Here is a 15,273-nt window from a genome sequence, read left to right as displayed (position 1 = left end):
CTCCCTCTCTCCTCTCCTCCCTCCTCTCTACCTCTCCCTCTCCTCCAGGTATCAAGTAAATGCCAGAACAGACCTGGCAGTCCGCTACAACGACATCTCCCCCCTGGAGAACCATCACTGTGCTGTGGCCTTCCAGATCTTCTCTCAGCCCGACTGCAACATCTTCTCCACGTTTGACCCTGAGTCCTTCAAGCAGATACGACAAGTATGTGTGTGTGTGTGTGTGTGTGTGTGTGTGTGTGTGTGTGTGTGTGTGTGTGTGTGTGTGTGTGTGTGTTTTGTGTTTCATGTTGTGCTGTTTTTCAGGGCACCATCACGCTGATCCTGGCCACAGACATGGCCCGACACGGTGAGATCCTGGATTCCTTCAAGCAGAAAGTCGACAATTTCGACTACACAGACGAGGAGCACTCCACCTGTGTAAGAACTCTGATTTGTGAGGACATCTCACACACCTGCAGCTCAAACACAATTCTAAAGTCACATTGTGGCTTTTTCACTCTTATTTTTAATAACATGCTCGTTCCACTTACAAGAAAAGGACCCTGAAGTGCAAACATGAAAATAACACTGACAGGAACCTTCTGGTGAAACCATCCTGCATCACTACACTACATGGACACACACAGAGTGTCAGTGAGAAGCAGTGGCGGCGCCAGAGATTTTCTCTAGGGGGTGCTGTGGGGTAGCTTGACGTTTCATAGAGGGTGCTCACACATTTAGGGTTCTCCATTAATGCACCAGCTCTACAGTTGAATTTTCTACTGCAACACTCCCCACGCACACACACACAGTGCACCCGCGACTGTTACAATGAAGGCTCGATAATCAGCTCACGGCATATAGGCAGGGGTAAAGTGCTATTTTTACAAGTGGGGAGCGGACCTCACCTCCTCTAGGAGGGTCCTCACCTCCTCTAGGGGGGTCCGGGGGCTAGCTCCCCCGGGAAGATTTTTTGTTACATATTTAAGTTAAAAGCATCAATCTGGTGCACTTTGAGAGCAACATTAAGAGATCTATGGATACATCTCAACACCCATACGAAACAGAACTGTCAACAGATTTTCTATTTCTTTATAGATATTTTACAAATCACTCCCCTTTTAAAACAAACCGTTTGAGACCCACTGAGATAACTAGACTAAAGTTAACTATCTAAACACTGAGAGTCCTTTACTTCACCTGAGCTGAGGTTACCTGAGACTCTCCGTCTGACAGGAGAGAGTTCTCCCTCCACCTTGTTGTTGAAAAAGCTCCTTATATCCATTAGCTTGGCTAGCTAGCACCAGATGCTAACCACAACGATCTCCGGTAGATAGATCTCCTGGTGCGCGAGGCGAGCTCTCTCGCTCGCTCGCGCACGCACGCACACAAAATGGCTCGTGCCACACACACACACACAGAGCAGGGCTTGAATGAAACACAGAGACCCAGAAGTAAGCTACTTGTACTCACGAGGCCTATTATGTGCAGAATTCCTCTCGCTTTCAGTTGGTTTTGATTGAGTGTCCACACGTGGTCGTTTAAGGACTAAAAAACGATCAATTTTTCACTTTGCTGTTAGCAAATCATTTGGCGCTCTAGCTAACAGGAAGTCAATCAAGTGTCACAAAGTAATTTAGCCTATGGGTAGGTCAAAAATCGAATGGGTGCTGACCATTGGCCTAATCATATCACCTGTGTTGGCTTTATGTTTTTGGTCAAAAATGTGTTTGTTTCACATATGCATTGATGTAATCATTAATATTTCTAATTTAATTTAATAAAAATAATAATAATAATTTTCGAAAAAAAAAAAAAATAGATATTTCTTGGGGGTGCTTAGGGGGTGCTTTGGCAATCCTGGGGGGTGCTTCAGCACCCCCTAGCTCCCCCCTGGCGCCGCCCCTGGTGAGAAGGGGCCACGTGAGGCCTCTGTGAGTGTTCAAGGGAAATTAAGCACAATTGTCAAAAAGCCACAATCTTAGAATCAGAATACCTGTATTCGTCCCACAGACATTTACACACCTGTTTCCAAATATTACAAATGAAATAAAACTGAGAATATATTTATTTTAAATGATCCCCAAACAGTAATCAAACAATAAACGTATAACAATACTGTAAACATGAACTTTGAACATCAACATGTACAACCTCCATTACTGCATGCTAACCAGTCAAACATCAGTGGGACTGCCACTGTGTGATCGACACAGAGCATGGCTGGAGTCACACATGTGATGACGTTAGACTCCACTTGATCAAAAAGGACTAGCAACTCGGCTTGGACTTTTGCACCAATAACTTGTGACTTTACTTGAACTTGGCCCTTTTCACTGGAAAATTCCCCCAAGCCTTAAAATAAAAAAGCATGTTGTCCACAATGTTTGCCACAAATAATTTCATTTGGTGACATTATCTAACATTACTGCTATTCATTCCAAGTCAACAGTTACATTCCCACATGATCAGCCAATATTATTCAGTATTACTCTTTCGTCAAACTGCCATAGCATGTGGTGAAGAGCACGTTAGGACTTGGGTAGGATTTAAACTTAGGATCTGGCACTTAACTTCGGCCTTGATTTCAAATACTTACCTGACTTGGTCCCAACTCTGCTATACTGTATGTGCTCTTTGTTGCCATCACTTAAAGTGGACCTATCATGCTATATTTGAATAATATATTGTAGGCCCATACCTATATAAAACATGTCTGTGAAGTTTTTTTTTCAAAATACCTTCTGGAAACAGACCATGCATTTTACCCATGCCTCATTTCGCTCTATTCGCTCTATTCCAGCCCTGTCTTCACAAGGGCTGAGTCTGTGGCAAGTGAGCTGCAGCTGACCACGCCCCCCTGCAAAGGAGGGGGGCGAGGCACGAGCGTCATTTTACCATGCTGTTACCATGCTGTTACCATGCCACGCAACCTCTCATTCCCCTGATAGGTGGAGAGTTGGCCATATAGGCGGAGCTCCTCGTTCCTGACGTCATAGATATTTCAAATCTGTATCAGTCTGTATCAGCTCCGTTGCAGCCCCATTTTTTTTTTTTTATAATATCTTTATTACATTTTTCAAATACAACACATAACAAAACAGCTTAGACATGACATGACAAGTAAGGTACGTAAATAAGAATACGAAATACGAAAATAAATAAAAACACTGTACAGTGTAGGGATCCCCAACCTCTACCATTCTCAATAACTAAATTAAATTAGATAGTAGTAATTATCAAAAATAAATAGACAAATACAGATGACAGGGGTAACAAGGTTACAGGAAAGCATACAAACAGTCAAATCCAAAGTACAGAGCGCTAAGCTGAAGGAGGAAACCCTCGTAATATGGAAGATGACAATGTTGGTCCAATGTAGTCCAAGTAAGGGAGCCAAACCTTCTGGAAAGCATCCACCGAAGAGTGAAGCATACAAGAGATGTATTCGTTAGGAATGCACTCCATTACAAGGTTATGCCACGACTTCTTCGTTGGAGCAACATCCTTGATCCAGAACATCAAAACATTTTTTCTAGCTTCAAAAGTCAGTAAATTAAATAGCCTCTTGTGTTTGGTATTTGTAATATGACCATCTGGAAGAGCAAGTAGAAGGCACATAGGGTTTAACTCTATTGGAACACCAAAAATAACACACAGTTCTTTCACAATACCAGACCAGTAGCGTTGTAGCTTCACACATGACCAGAAACAGTGAATAAGGTTCCCAGTTTCAGAGTTACATTTACTGCAGAGTGGAGAAGCATTAGTATCCATTTTGTTTTTGAGAGCAGGTGTTATATGTGTGCGATGTAGGATTTTAAACTGAATAGATTTGGTTCGATTACAAATAGATATTTTCCTGGCATAGACCCAAATATCCTGCCAGTCTAGGTCGTCAATAGTGATGCCCAGGTCTCTCTCCCAGGCTTGCTTAGTAGCTTGGGAAGTAAGAGATGAATTGGAGCTCAAGGCTTTATAAAATGCGCTAATACGTTTCTTGGATATGTGTTAAGACAGTGCCTTTTCTACATGTGAAGTGGTATTATTAGTTGTTAAAGTGGTACTTTTGGTGATGAAGTGTCTGATTTGTAAATATCGGAAAACATTTCTGCAGGCCATATTGCTGCTGTAGCTGTAAAAATGATAGTAGAGTCTGGCCATCAAACAGATCACCGAGTTTTGTTATTCCCTGGTTGTGCCACACTCTGAAGCCCTGGTCATGGCAGCCTGGCAGAAAGTCTGGGCTCTCCAGAATGGGAGTGAGAGGGGATGAAAACTGAGCACGGCCCTCTATAGTACGAATGGATCTCCAGGCTTTGACTGCGCTTAAAGTGATAGGGTTACTAACTTACTACAGAGGTCTTTGACAGATTTAAAGTCGTTCACAAACAGCAGATTCCACAGAGGGCATTTGGACTGAGAAGATTCAATGTCGAGCCAGATTGAGGATGTATCATTTTTAAGCCAGTCAGCTAACACCCGGAGGTGTGCTGCTAGTTGGTAAAGTCTGACATTTGGTACATCTAAACCCCCTTCAGAACCAACCATTTGGAGTTTTGCCATCTTCAGTCGGGGCTTCCTTTTGCTCCAAATAAAGGAACTCAACCAGCCTTCAAGAACTTTGATAACCTTGTTAGATAACAAAATAGGGATCATTTGCAGTGGGTAAAGAAGTCTGGGCAGGATGTTCATCTTAATGAGAGCAATCCTGCCCAACCAGGAAAGAGGCAGGGCAGCCCAGCGTTCTAGATCTGCCTTTATAGCATCCAGTAGGGGAGATACATTGGACTTAAACATCTGGCTATATGTATGAGTTACATATATTCCTATGTAAACAAAACCAGAGGGTGACCAACGGAAGGGAAATGGCTCTGATAGGCTTGGGATAGTTGTTATCGACCCCAGTAGCATGGCCTCGGACTTAAAGAAATTAATTTTGTACCCTGAAAAAACACTGAATGATGAGATGACTTGGGTCAGGCAGGGAATAGAGGTTTGTGGCCTCGATACAAATATTAAGACGTCATCCGCATAAAGAGTAATTTTATGCTCCTTCTCTCTAATGAAAATACCCGATATTAGAGTCGTCTGCCTTATTGCTTGGGCCAGGGGCTCAATGGCCAGGTTAAATAGTAACGGGCTGAGTGGATCGCCCTGTCTATTACCACGGTGAAGGGAAAAATTGTTAGATCTCAGCCCGTTAGTAAGAACGGCTGCAGTTGGCGTATTGTAGAGAACCCTGACCCACTTGATAAAATTAGCTCCCAGGCCAAATTCCTCCAGTGCATAAAACAAATAAGACCATTCGACCCGGTTGAATGCCTTCTCTGCATCAAGAGAGAGCACAAGCACAATCTCTGTGACCCTGGGATAACTGGATGATATTAAGGAGCCTTCTCATATTATCACAGGAGTTCCGACCTTTAATAAAACCGGTCTGGTCCTCGTTAACAATACAAGGAAGCACCTTTTCCAAACACATTGCTAGTATTTTGGAAAGCAGTTTTTGATCCGAATTGAGTAGAGCTATCGGCCTGTAAGAGGCACATTTATCAGGGCTCTTTCCTTTCTTAAGGATAAGAGAGATATTGGCCTCCCTAAGTGATTGAGGTAGAATCCCGTTTTCAAATGAATGATTCAACATAGCTAGGAGGGGATCCAGGAGAATATTTTCAAACCCAAACCCATCTGGCCCTGGAGCTTTCCCCGATGGCATACATTTCAGAGCAAACAATGCCTCCTCCTTTGTGATTGGGGCATTGAGCTGCAATTGTTGAGCCTCTGAAGCTTTAGGGAGTGTCAGATCAGAGAAAAATGAGCACATTAGGGCTAGGGCATTGTCCGGCTGTTCCGACTTGTATAAATTGGAATAAAATAATTCAAACTCTTTATTTAGAGTTTTGGCATCAAATGATCTGGCATTGTTGGCATCCGTAATAGAAACTATAATTTGAGAGTCAGCCCTCTTTTTAACAAGATTGGCAAGATATCTACCAGGTTTATCACCAAACTCATACAGCTTCTGTCTGGAAAATGTAAGGGAACGCTCAGAATCCTGAATCAGTAAAGTATTTAAAGCAGCACGTGTGGCTGACAATTCCTGAAGCAGGACTGGGCCTGGGCTTGATATGTAGCGTTTCTCCAAGTTTCTCCAAGATAACGTAGATTCAAGTAGCTTATGTTGTTCAATCTTTCTGCGTCTCTTAGAAGCTACAAAAGACACAATCAAGCCCCGAGAGTATGCTTTACAAGTTTCCCACAGGATAGAGGGATTAGTAGATGATGAGTTAATTGAATAGAACACCTTGAATTCTGACATAAAATAGGAAATGAAATGATCATCCTTTAGAAGAGATGATTGAAGTCTCCAGCGCCTTGACAATGCCCTTTCCTCAGAAAGAGAATACACCATATATAGGGGTGCGTGGTCAGAAAGGATAATGCTACCTATGACAGAACATGACAGAACCAAGAACATTTTTGAACATGGAATAAAAAGGTAATCAATTCGAGTGTGGCTTTTATGAGGGGCAGAAAAAAAAGTCAACTCTGAGTCAGTGGAATGAAGCTCCCTCCATACGTCTGAATACCCAATGTCATTACATATAGAATTGAGCACCCTAGCTTGCTTTGAAGGGGGATTGATGCCTGGTGGAAATTTATCCAGAGAGGGATTAAGATGGCAGTTAAAATCACCTCCCACGAAGTTCTGTAAACTCTGCAAAGGCCTTGGACAGACAATCAGTGGGATAAGCAGGAGGGCAATAGAGATTCATAAGTGTTATAGCCTTACCAGAGAGTACTGCTTTGACAATCGCATAGCGACCCTGACTGTCTTTAACACAGTCAAGGGACCTAAAGGCAAGCTTTTTACTAACCAGAATGGCCACACCCCTACTACATGATGAGTATGACGCTGCAAAAACCTGCCCCACCCAGCTCTTCTGTAATTTTGCAATGTCTTTGTCTTCCAAGTGAGTCTCCTGAAGGAAAGCAATAGAAACATCCTCCTTTTTCAAATATGACAATACTGCCATCCTCTTGGCAGGCTTCTGGAGACCACGGAAATTCCAAGAACAGAGCTTTATGGTATTTAAATTAGACATAGTCATGATACATTGTATTGGTCCTGTTAATGAAATAATAACCAGCCCAATCCCAGGGCACAGCCCCCACCTCCTCTAATAGCAGCATCAAGTGACTAATACAGTCGTAATTATACGCAACTCAAACCTGAGACATGCATGTCCTGAGCAAGACAACAACACTGAACAAAACAAGCATAACAACTGTAAACAACACAAATACAAGTTGAGGGCATTTCCCCAAAATAACAGGGACTGTTCACCAAACCAGTAACTCTCAATCGCACCACAAAGAGCGAAATGGCAGTGGATAAGAGTAAACATTTGTAAGAAAAAAAAGCACCCCGTACGGGAGTAATCCCTATACAATATAAAAGTAATACTCACATGTGGGCAACCGCGCCACTCGGACTATGAAGAGTGTAAAGTTTTAAGTCTTTGCCGTGTTATAAAAACAGGACCAGTCTGTATGAAAAGGAGAATAGCATGGGCTATAATCAAAACAATAAAGGTTCACCAAGACAACCTGGTGATCCGTGCTGCAGGAGATTATTATCCAGACAGGGAGTCCAGGAAATCGCGTACTAGCTCCGGGGAAGAAAACCTCTTCTTGGAGCCTCCGTGGGACACCTGTAGAGTAGCCGGGAAGAGCATAGCATACGGTATTCCTCTCTCCCGCAGCCGCTGTTTCACCGCATCATACGCCTTGCGTTTCCTCATCACCACCGGAGAGAAGTCGCTGTAGAAAGAGAGCCTGGATCCATTGTGTGTAAGGGCGCCGTCTTGACTGGCTCCATCACTTTCTGCTTGTCTCTGAATGTATGAAGTCGCAGCAACACCGACCGGGGGTACATGACATGTTACTTGTTAGATGCTTTTATCCAAAGCGACTTACATACTCAATACTGTGGACAATCCCCACAGGAGCAATTTGGGGTGAAGTGTCTCAGGGACACAACGACATGTTGACTGTAGTGGGGTTTGATCCTGTGACCATCTGTTCTCCAGACCAAGGCTCTATCCACTGCACCACACGCCTTGTTCGGTCTGGGAGCTAACGAGCGGTGTGCTCTTTCCAGTTTTATGCGCCCCGCTTTGGTAGCCATGCCAAGGGTGAGTGGCAACCACGATTCAAAGAAATCCACCGGTTGCCCCGTCTCTGTGCCCTCAGCCAAGCCGACGACCCGAATATTCAGACGCCTGTTGTAGTTTTCAGCCATATCTAAACTCTCTGCTAGAGCACTGACCTGCTTCTCTAATTCGGCTATCCTCGGCTCTTGCGCTGTGGCGGAGTTTTCCACGGCCATGATCCTGGTCTCTGCCTCATCTAGCCGCCTGTTAGCAGACTGGAGCTCCACAGAGTGGTTATGAATAGTCTCGACCAGCGGGCTGAGTTTATCATCGATTACTTTTATGATGTTAGCAGTCATGAAGTTTAGGGCTTTGGCAGGGCTGCCAACATTTGAGTTCAGCTTGGAGTGAGATTTTTTTTTGGTGAGCGGAAAAAATAAACGTTCATGTGTACAGTGTTACAAATGTATTGAACATGTACAAACTAGGGTTTCCCATAATGTACCGGGCGCTACAGTGGAATACGCACATACACAGTGTAGCCTACCCGCAACTCTTACAATGAAGGCTCGATAATCAGCTCACAGCATATAAAATGGCATATAGGTGTAAGCAGAGGTAAAGTGCTATTTTATAAGTGTGGGGGGGTCCGGGGGCATGCTCCCCCAGGAAGATTTTTTTTTTTTTTTAATATTGAAGTTAAATGCATCAACCTGGTGCACTTTGAGAGCAAAAATAATTTATGGTAAACAGATTTTCTTTTTCTTTATGGATATTTTACAAATCACTCACCTTTTAAACTGTATTCTTGTTTTACTGTCATATAGTATTTCATAAATGGTGACCAAAACGTTTGAGACCCACTGAGATAACTAGACTAAAGTTAACTATATTAACAGAGAGTCCCTTACCTCACTGAGCTGTAGTTATCTCTCAGTCTGACAGGACAGAGCTCTCCCTCTCATTGTTTTAGAAACAGCTTTTAATATCCGTTAGCGCAGCTAGCTAACCAGATGCTAACAACAACAATGCAAATAGTGAGTTTGGTAGAAATAAACTGTATAATAGTAAAGTTATTGAAGATGATGCCATATTTATTGAAGATTTTACATTATAAATATTCCCCAAAATTATTCAAAAGCATATTCTTCAAAACTCTCTGCTGTAGTATGACACAAAGAAGACTATTGATGTGTGTAGTGAGTTTGGTAATAAGCTGTAATAGTGATTGCATATTATTGTGTTCTCTTTTTTGGGAGTTGCACTTTGCAGACGGTCCCTGAGCACTCGTTTCTTCTCCGGCTGCGGATAGAGACCAATGTAATGTGTCCAGCTCGGAGGACGGCGCGTATTGGCTTTTTTTTATCAAAATGTGATTGTAGTTAGTTGTCAACCTTACCACGGTACTTAGGAGACGTACTTTGTGTCTGAATAACGTTCATGAGTTATTGATCCGTGAAATCAGAATCTCCCAATATCGTTCCAACTTTACTGAACTAAGCCAGAAGACCGTCTCATTTCGTAGACCGCTCGGTTTGCTGTTCCTTCACTTTATTTTTATATTTATATACATTTATTTTGGACGAAAACTTAGCGTGAGGAAAGGCAAGTGTGGCGTGAGTGCGTGAGATATGGGTTAATTGCGTGACTCTCATGCTCAATGCGTGAGTGTTGGCAGCCCTGGCTTTGGCAAGGGCTGCCAACACTCACGCATTGAGCGTCAGAGATAACAGATTCGGCATGGTCGCCATCTTGCGTGCATTCACCAGGCTTAGATTCAGCGGTGTCTTTCTTGTCTCTATTCCTTTGAGTTCTTCCCATTTTGTCAAAAGACCAAAAACTTTCCAAGGACATAGCCTGAAATGCTCATACGAAAAGTGGCTTCCAAAACACGGTTAATAACAGGATAATAGCATAATTAGAACCGAGTGGCACGGAGCTCCAGCCAAAACGTGTGTTCACCTCGCCGCCATCACGTGACCCCCGCAGCCCCATTTTTAGAGATTTGGGTATGGAGGAAAAGAGAGAGGGTTGTGTTTTCTGACACACCGGGGACACATATTCATGTATAAAAGACGTACAAAAGTGCATTTTGCATGATAGGTCCCCTTTAATATTCTATGAATATAGTCATATTAATTTATAACTTTAATACTGAATGAAGCGGTCAGCAGTAGAATGAGCGTCAGAGTTTAGCCATCATGAAAGTTGGTCCTGTCGGAGGAGAATCAATCAATTAAAAAGTTGAGACAAAGAAATTGTATTTAATGTAAATAGCATGTAATCTCATCGTAAAAATGATCTATGCTTTGCATGCTCCCATTAAATCTCTCATGATGTTGACCTTTGCCATCTGACCCGGCTGTGTGCAGCTGAAGATGGTGCTCATAAAGTGCTGTGACATCTCCAACGAGGTGCGACCCATGGAGGTGGCTGAGCCCTGGGTGGACTGCCTGCTGGAGGAGTACTTCATGCAGGTGGGTCCTTCACACACAGAACACAGTAGATTTTCTTATGTTGCTGTGACCAGACTCCATCATGTTAGCCATGACAGTGTCTGATTGTCTGATGTGTCATGTGTAGCGTCATGCATTGCTAAAGGCAGTCCTATCCTTGAAAACCGTGTGTGTGTGTGTGTGTGTGTGTGTGTGTGTGTGTGTGTGTGTGTGTGTGTGTGTGTGTGTGTGTGTGTGTGTGTGTGTGTGTGTGTGTGTTTGTGTGTTTCTCAGAGTGACAGGGAGAAGGCTGAAGGGCTTCCTGTGGCTCCGTTCATGGACAGAGAGAAGGTCACCAAGCCCACGGCTCAGATTGGTTTCATCAAGTTCGTGCTCATCCCCATGTTTGAGACAGTGATGAAGGTGAGTGTGCAGGACAATGAGGATGAAGGGCAAAGTAACAGAGCTGCCAACCGGGGTGCCACTGGTACCCCTTTTCCCACCGGTTTCCACTGCAGCAGCCCCAAGAAGGTCGGAGGCTCCCATCGGAGGCGGAGTCACAGAGCAACAAGAGTTCAGGGCGAGAGCAGAGAGGTGTTCGGTAACTGCAAAATCGCAGTGGCTAGAACACGATCACACACACATATTTAAATGTAGCACCACATTAACCAGACGTGTGTTATTATTATTATTTTATTGAATGACAACCCGTTTGCTATCATTGTGGTAGCAACAAGTGCCTACTTATTCAAAGCATTTATGGTGAATAATTAATATCACATACATCTGCTCGGTTCATGTTCTGTGACGACTTATAAGTGTGGTGCTTTCTTCTACTAAACACGCACAAAATATTACAAGTTCTGTTTATTTCCGGTTAATAATGAGTCAGACTGGGGTCAGTGGCTCTGCTAACCTTATGCATGTCATTCCAGAGAAAATCCACATCATACAACCTGTTCTTTACCGCACGAATGTTGCCAACCATTGTCAATTACATTTATTGGAAAATGTGCATCAGGGGACATTAATGCACTTCTTCTACAAGTTTAGTTCTAATTCAAGTCAGTTGCTGAATGGTCCTGAAATGGGGGTTAAGGTTTGCTTCAAGAGGCCGAGGTCAGGTTTTGTTGCGAGGGCAGTGGCGACTGGTCATTAGGGGCAGGTGGGGCACAGCCCCACCTAGTGTCAGCAGAAAGTATTAAAAGTAATGATTACAAAAAAATGCAAAAAATAAATTAAAAAATATATAAAATATATTTTAAGATCATGTTTAATCATCTGATTCGTCTGTACGTTGCTGTTTTAGTCTGTGTTCTTCTAATTAGTGTCTACAGTGTGTGCCTATTGAGCTGTTTAGAGCCATGTGGGACAAAACCCGATCCTGCCCCTCCCTCTCCCTGTTTAAGTCAATGGTGACTGTAAAAACTACACTGCGCATGCTCAGAGTATTGTCCTATTTAATGTGTGTGGCAAAAAAATAATGACCATAGGTGCATAGTGCTGCCATCCCCATCATACGTCATCTCACATAATTCAGAGCTGATTGGCTGTAAGTACGTGTGCCGCGAAAAGTGTGGTGTGTGAAGAGGAGGAGAGAGACGCGTCCTAAAACCCGGAAATAAACTGCGCATGGCTTCCCTCCACAAAAAAGCAATGAGATTTCTCCATAGGATTTTAGAAAATAGCTCCAAATAAGATCTGTGGGAAACAAACCTGTTAGATAAATGCACGTTTTGTTCAGCCGGATAATATCCACATGTCTACCCTACTTTTATAATTTTTGAATCATAAATCTATTGATTAGATTAGATTTATGATAGACTTTTGAAACTACAAGAACATAAGGAGGACTTTTACAAAAAAGTAATATAGATTTTTGTCCAGAAGGATAGGCAAATGGACTTCATCTTCAAGTCAAGGTAAGACTGCAATTTGATTGAAAATGGGATCTTACTAAGAGAGAACAATTCAATATTTAAATGATACAATTACATTTTTTGGGTATCCTTTTGTTGAACTGTCTGTTTAAAATTAATTGAAGCATCAGACAAAAAAAGCTTTTGAAAATAATATGATATTTTGATTTAGGTCAAAATATAATATTTGTAAACCTGAAGAGTCAGAGCCTCACCAGCCATGAACCTCACTGCACGTCACTGCAGAAGCTTATATATAGACATCTAAGTTTTGTGTGCCCCACCACTTTTGTACATATAAAAACGCCACTGTGCGAGGGGATAACACCGATGCATTGGCCCACTTCCTGTTGGCTAGATGTGGCCTTATGCCGACTAAAGCTTCTCGTCAGTCACTTTCTGAGAGGACCCGGTGTGCTTCAGAGTCTCATGCTTTGTTCACAATGGACTAAAAGCCAAGCATGCGTCTAAAATCAGTGTTTGTAAGTAACTAAGTACATTTACTCTCGAGTAATCAGGACTTACTTTAAATTGAATATTATTGGTATTCATTTGACCTAATACTTAATTCACCAATGTCAGAAATCACGTCAATTATACACACTGCCATTTGTTCGGAATATATTAAATTAAGCAGAAATTGCACAGAAACAGTGTTTCATTGTACACATGTATTACGGACATAGCTGCAAAATGGCGAGGATACTTGAGTTTCAGTAAAGGGAGAGTTGTTTTAGAGGGAGCGGAGAAGGACTTCAGACAGGACGACATCTCCTGGCAGCAGTCCTCTCAGAAGGAAGGCAGGACTTGAAACTGTTTCTCAAACTAACACGTCACTTGGGCTGCAACAAATGAGGAAGATTGCAATCATGTTGAATATGGCAACGATTTAACCTGTGCACTCACAGAACTTACTCTGTTCTGCCGCTGCCAAAATACAGCAAATCGATTGTTGAATTATCAGAATGAGGAAATATTTCCAACAAACAAAATACACCTAAAACACAAGAATGATAGGTATGTAGTAGAAAGAGTACCAGATTAAAAAAACTGCACTTTAAAATCAGACCAATATTTTCGCAAGTTGATATGATGACGATTAAACAGACCGACACGCCGCTGCTTCAAAGGGACAGTTAGTTATATAAAACCTAAGTAATGAAGTGAGTGCAGTGAAGATAGTGGCACTTACAGCTCTGTGTGTGTGTGTGTGTGTGTGTGTGTGTGTGTGTGTGTGTGTGTGTGTGTGTGTGTGTGTGTGTGTGGTGTGTGTGTGTGGTGTGTGTGTGTGTGTCTGTGTGTGTGTGTGTGTGTGTGTTGTGTGTGTGTGTGTGTGTGTGTGTGTGTGTGTGTGTGTGTGTGTGTGTGTGTGTGTGTGTGTGTGTGTGTGGTGTGTGTGTGTGTGTGTGTGTGTGTGTGTGGTGTGTGTGTGTGGTGTTGTGTGTGTGTGTGTGTAGTGTGTGGTGTGTGTGTGTGTGTGTGTGTGTGTGTGTGTGTGTGTGTGTGTGTGTGTGTGTGTGTGTGTGTGTGTGTGTGTCCTAGCTGTTCCCACAGATTGAGGAGACGATGGTGCAGCCACTCAGAGAGTCAAGAGACCGGTATGAAGAACTCAAACAGATTGATGACGCCATGAATGAGGTTGGAGGATTTCTAGAAGTGCTTGGCTGAATGGACTTTGTCCTTGGTGCAGACTGTGGCTGATAACAAGTAATGTTCCCTTCAGGTGCAGAAAATGAAAAGTGAGAACTTGACCATGGGAGGGAAGAAGAAGTAAGAGGTTTTAAAAAGGTAGGAAAGAACAGTGTTCCTGCAGTGTTTCCTGCAGTGTGTGCTCAGGTTTCTTAAATCTAATGTGTGTGTTGCAGCAGTGAGTGGGCAGACCCCTCGCTCCGTCATGGCTGCAGGCTCTGATCCCAGCGCTGCAAGAGGACGTGATGGAGAGGATCTGAGACAGCAGCTGTGAGACAACGTTACAAACCAGCAGGGACTCCACGACCGGACAGACAATCCAAAGCCTTTTCAGGAAGTGTCCACATTTGTACAGCACAGACTACTTCAGTGAACTATATTTAGATACATTTCTTGCATTGTTTTTTATTTGAAATGTGTTGTTTTTTACAGATTGTACAGATTTGTAGTGACCCTTGTTCTTTCCTACAACAATTAAATGGATTTCTTTAATTACAAAATCCTGTGTGCACTGTAAGTGTCTCTGCTTATTGTTTTTCACAAATACTTATCTAGGCGTTTCGACCTTTTCTGAACTCCTTACACACACATACACACTATAAAATAATGTCATGGTAATGACCCAGTCTCACGGCATTTCGTGTTATAGTCACGACATTTAATCTATTGATTCGTGTTCACCAACACGATTTTCCCCTATTTTCCGTGTCACACAGAACGATTTTAAAAGCAATGTATTTCTATTGGTAGTATGTTTCGTGCCTACAGCACGTCTTTTTGTCCGTTCGGGTCTTGGAAGAACGGAAGCTGTGGGGTTCATAAAAACATGTTCTTACTCAATATCAAGCCACGATTATTGTTCTTATTTTAAATCGTATAATGTAGGACTTTTTTTGTCGTCTGTGAGGAAAATAAATGGCTCAGAGCCTCAGAATACTGAAATCTGTATTTTTTCAAATCTTTTTTTCCTTCTACTTTGCTATTTTTTTCAAAATAACACACTGTTATTTACTCACCAATAACACACAATTATCCTTGTTTTTATTTATTTGTTTAATTCCATAATCTCTGGCTTTTTTGGCGTCCGTC

General features: G+C 42.5%; 1 protein-coding gene across 1 annotated transcript in view; it reads left to right on the top strand.

Annotated features, from left to right (window-relative positions):
• pde9a (phosphodiesterase 9A) overlaps window positions 1-14,684 on the top strand; it is a gene marked incomplete in the record, with an annotated part of 44,516 nt that extends 29,832 nt beyond the window's left edge. Inside the window, 7 exon segments of the mRNA XM_034202078.1 lie at window positions 49-205; window positions 307-420; window positions 10,514-10,618; window positions 10,871-10,999; window positions 14,038-14,133; window positions 14,219-14,283; window positions 14,361-14,684. Of these exon segments, the coding sequence (XP_034057969.1) occupies window positions 49-205; window positions 307-420; window positions 10,514-10,618; window positions 10,871-10,999; window positions 14,038-14,133; window positions 14,219-14,269 (652 nt within the window).
• Between the last annotated feature and the right edge of the window lie 589 nt (window positions 14,685-15,273).

Source organism: Gymnodraco acuticeps, unplaced genomic scaffold (assembly GCF_902827175.1).
Source record: "Gymnodraco acuticeps unplaced genomic scaffold, fGymAcu1.1, whole genome shotgun sequence".
Classification (NCBI taxonomy): domain Eukaryota; kingdom Metazoa; phylum Chordata; class Actinopteri; order Perciformes; family Bathydraconidae; genus Gymnodraco; species Gymnodraco acuticeps.
This window is presented reverse-complemented; position numbering and strand designations above follow the sequence as displayed.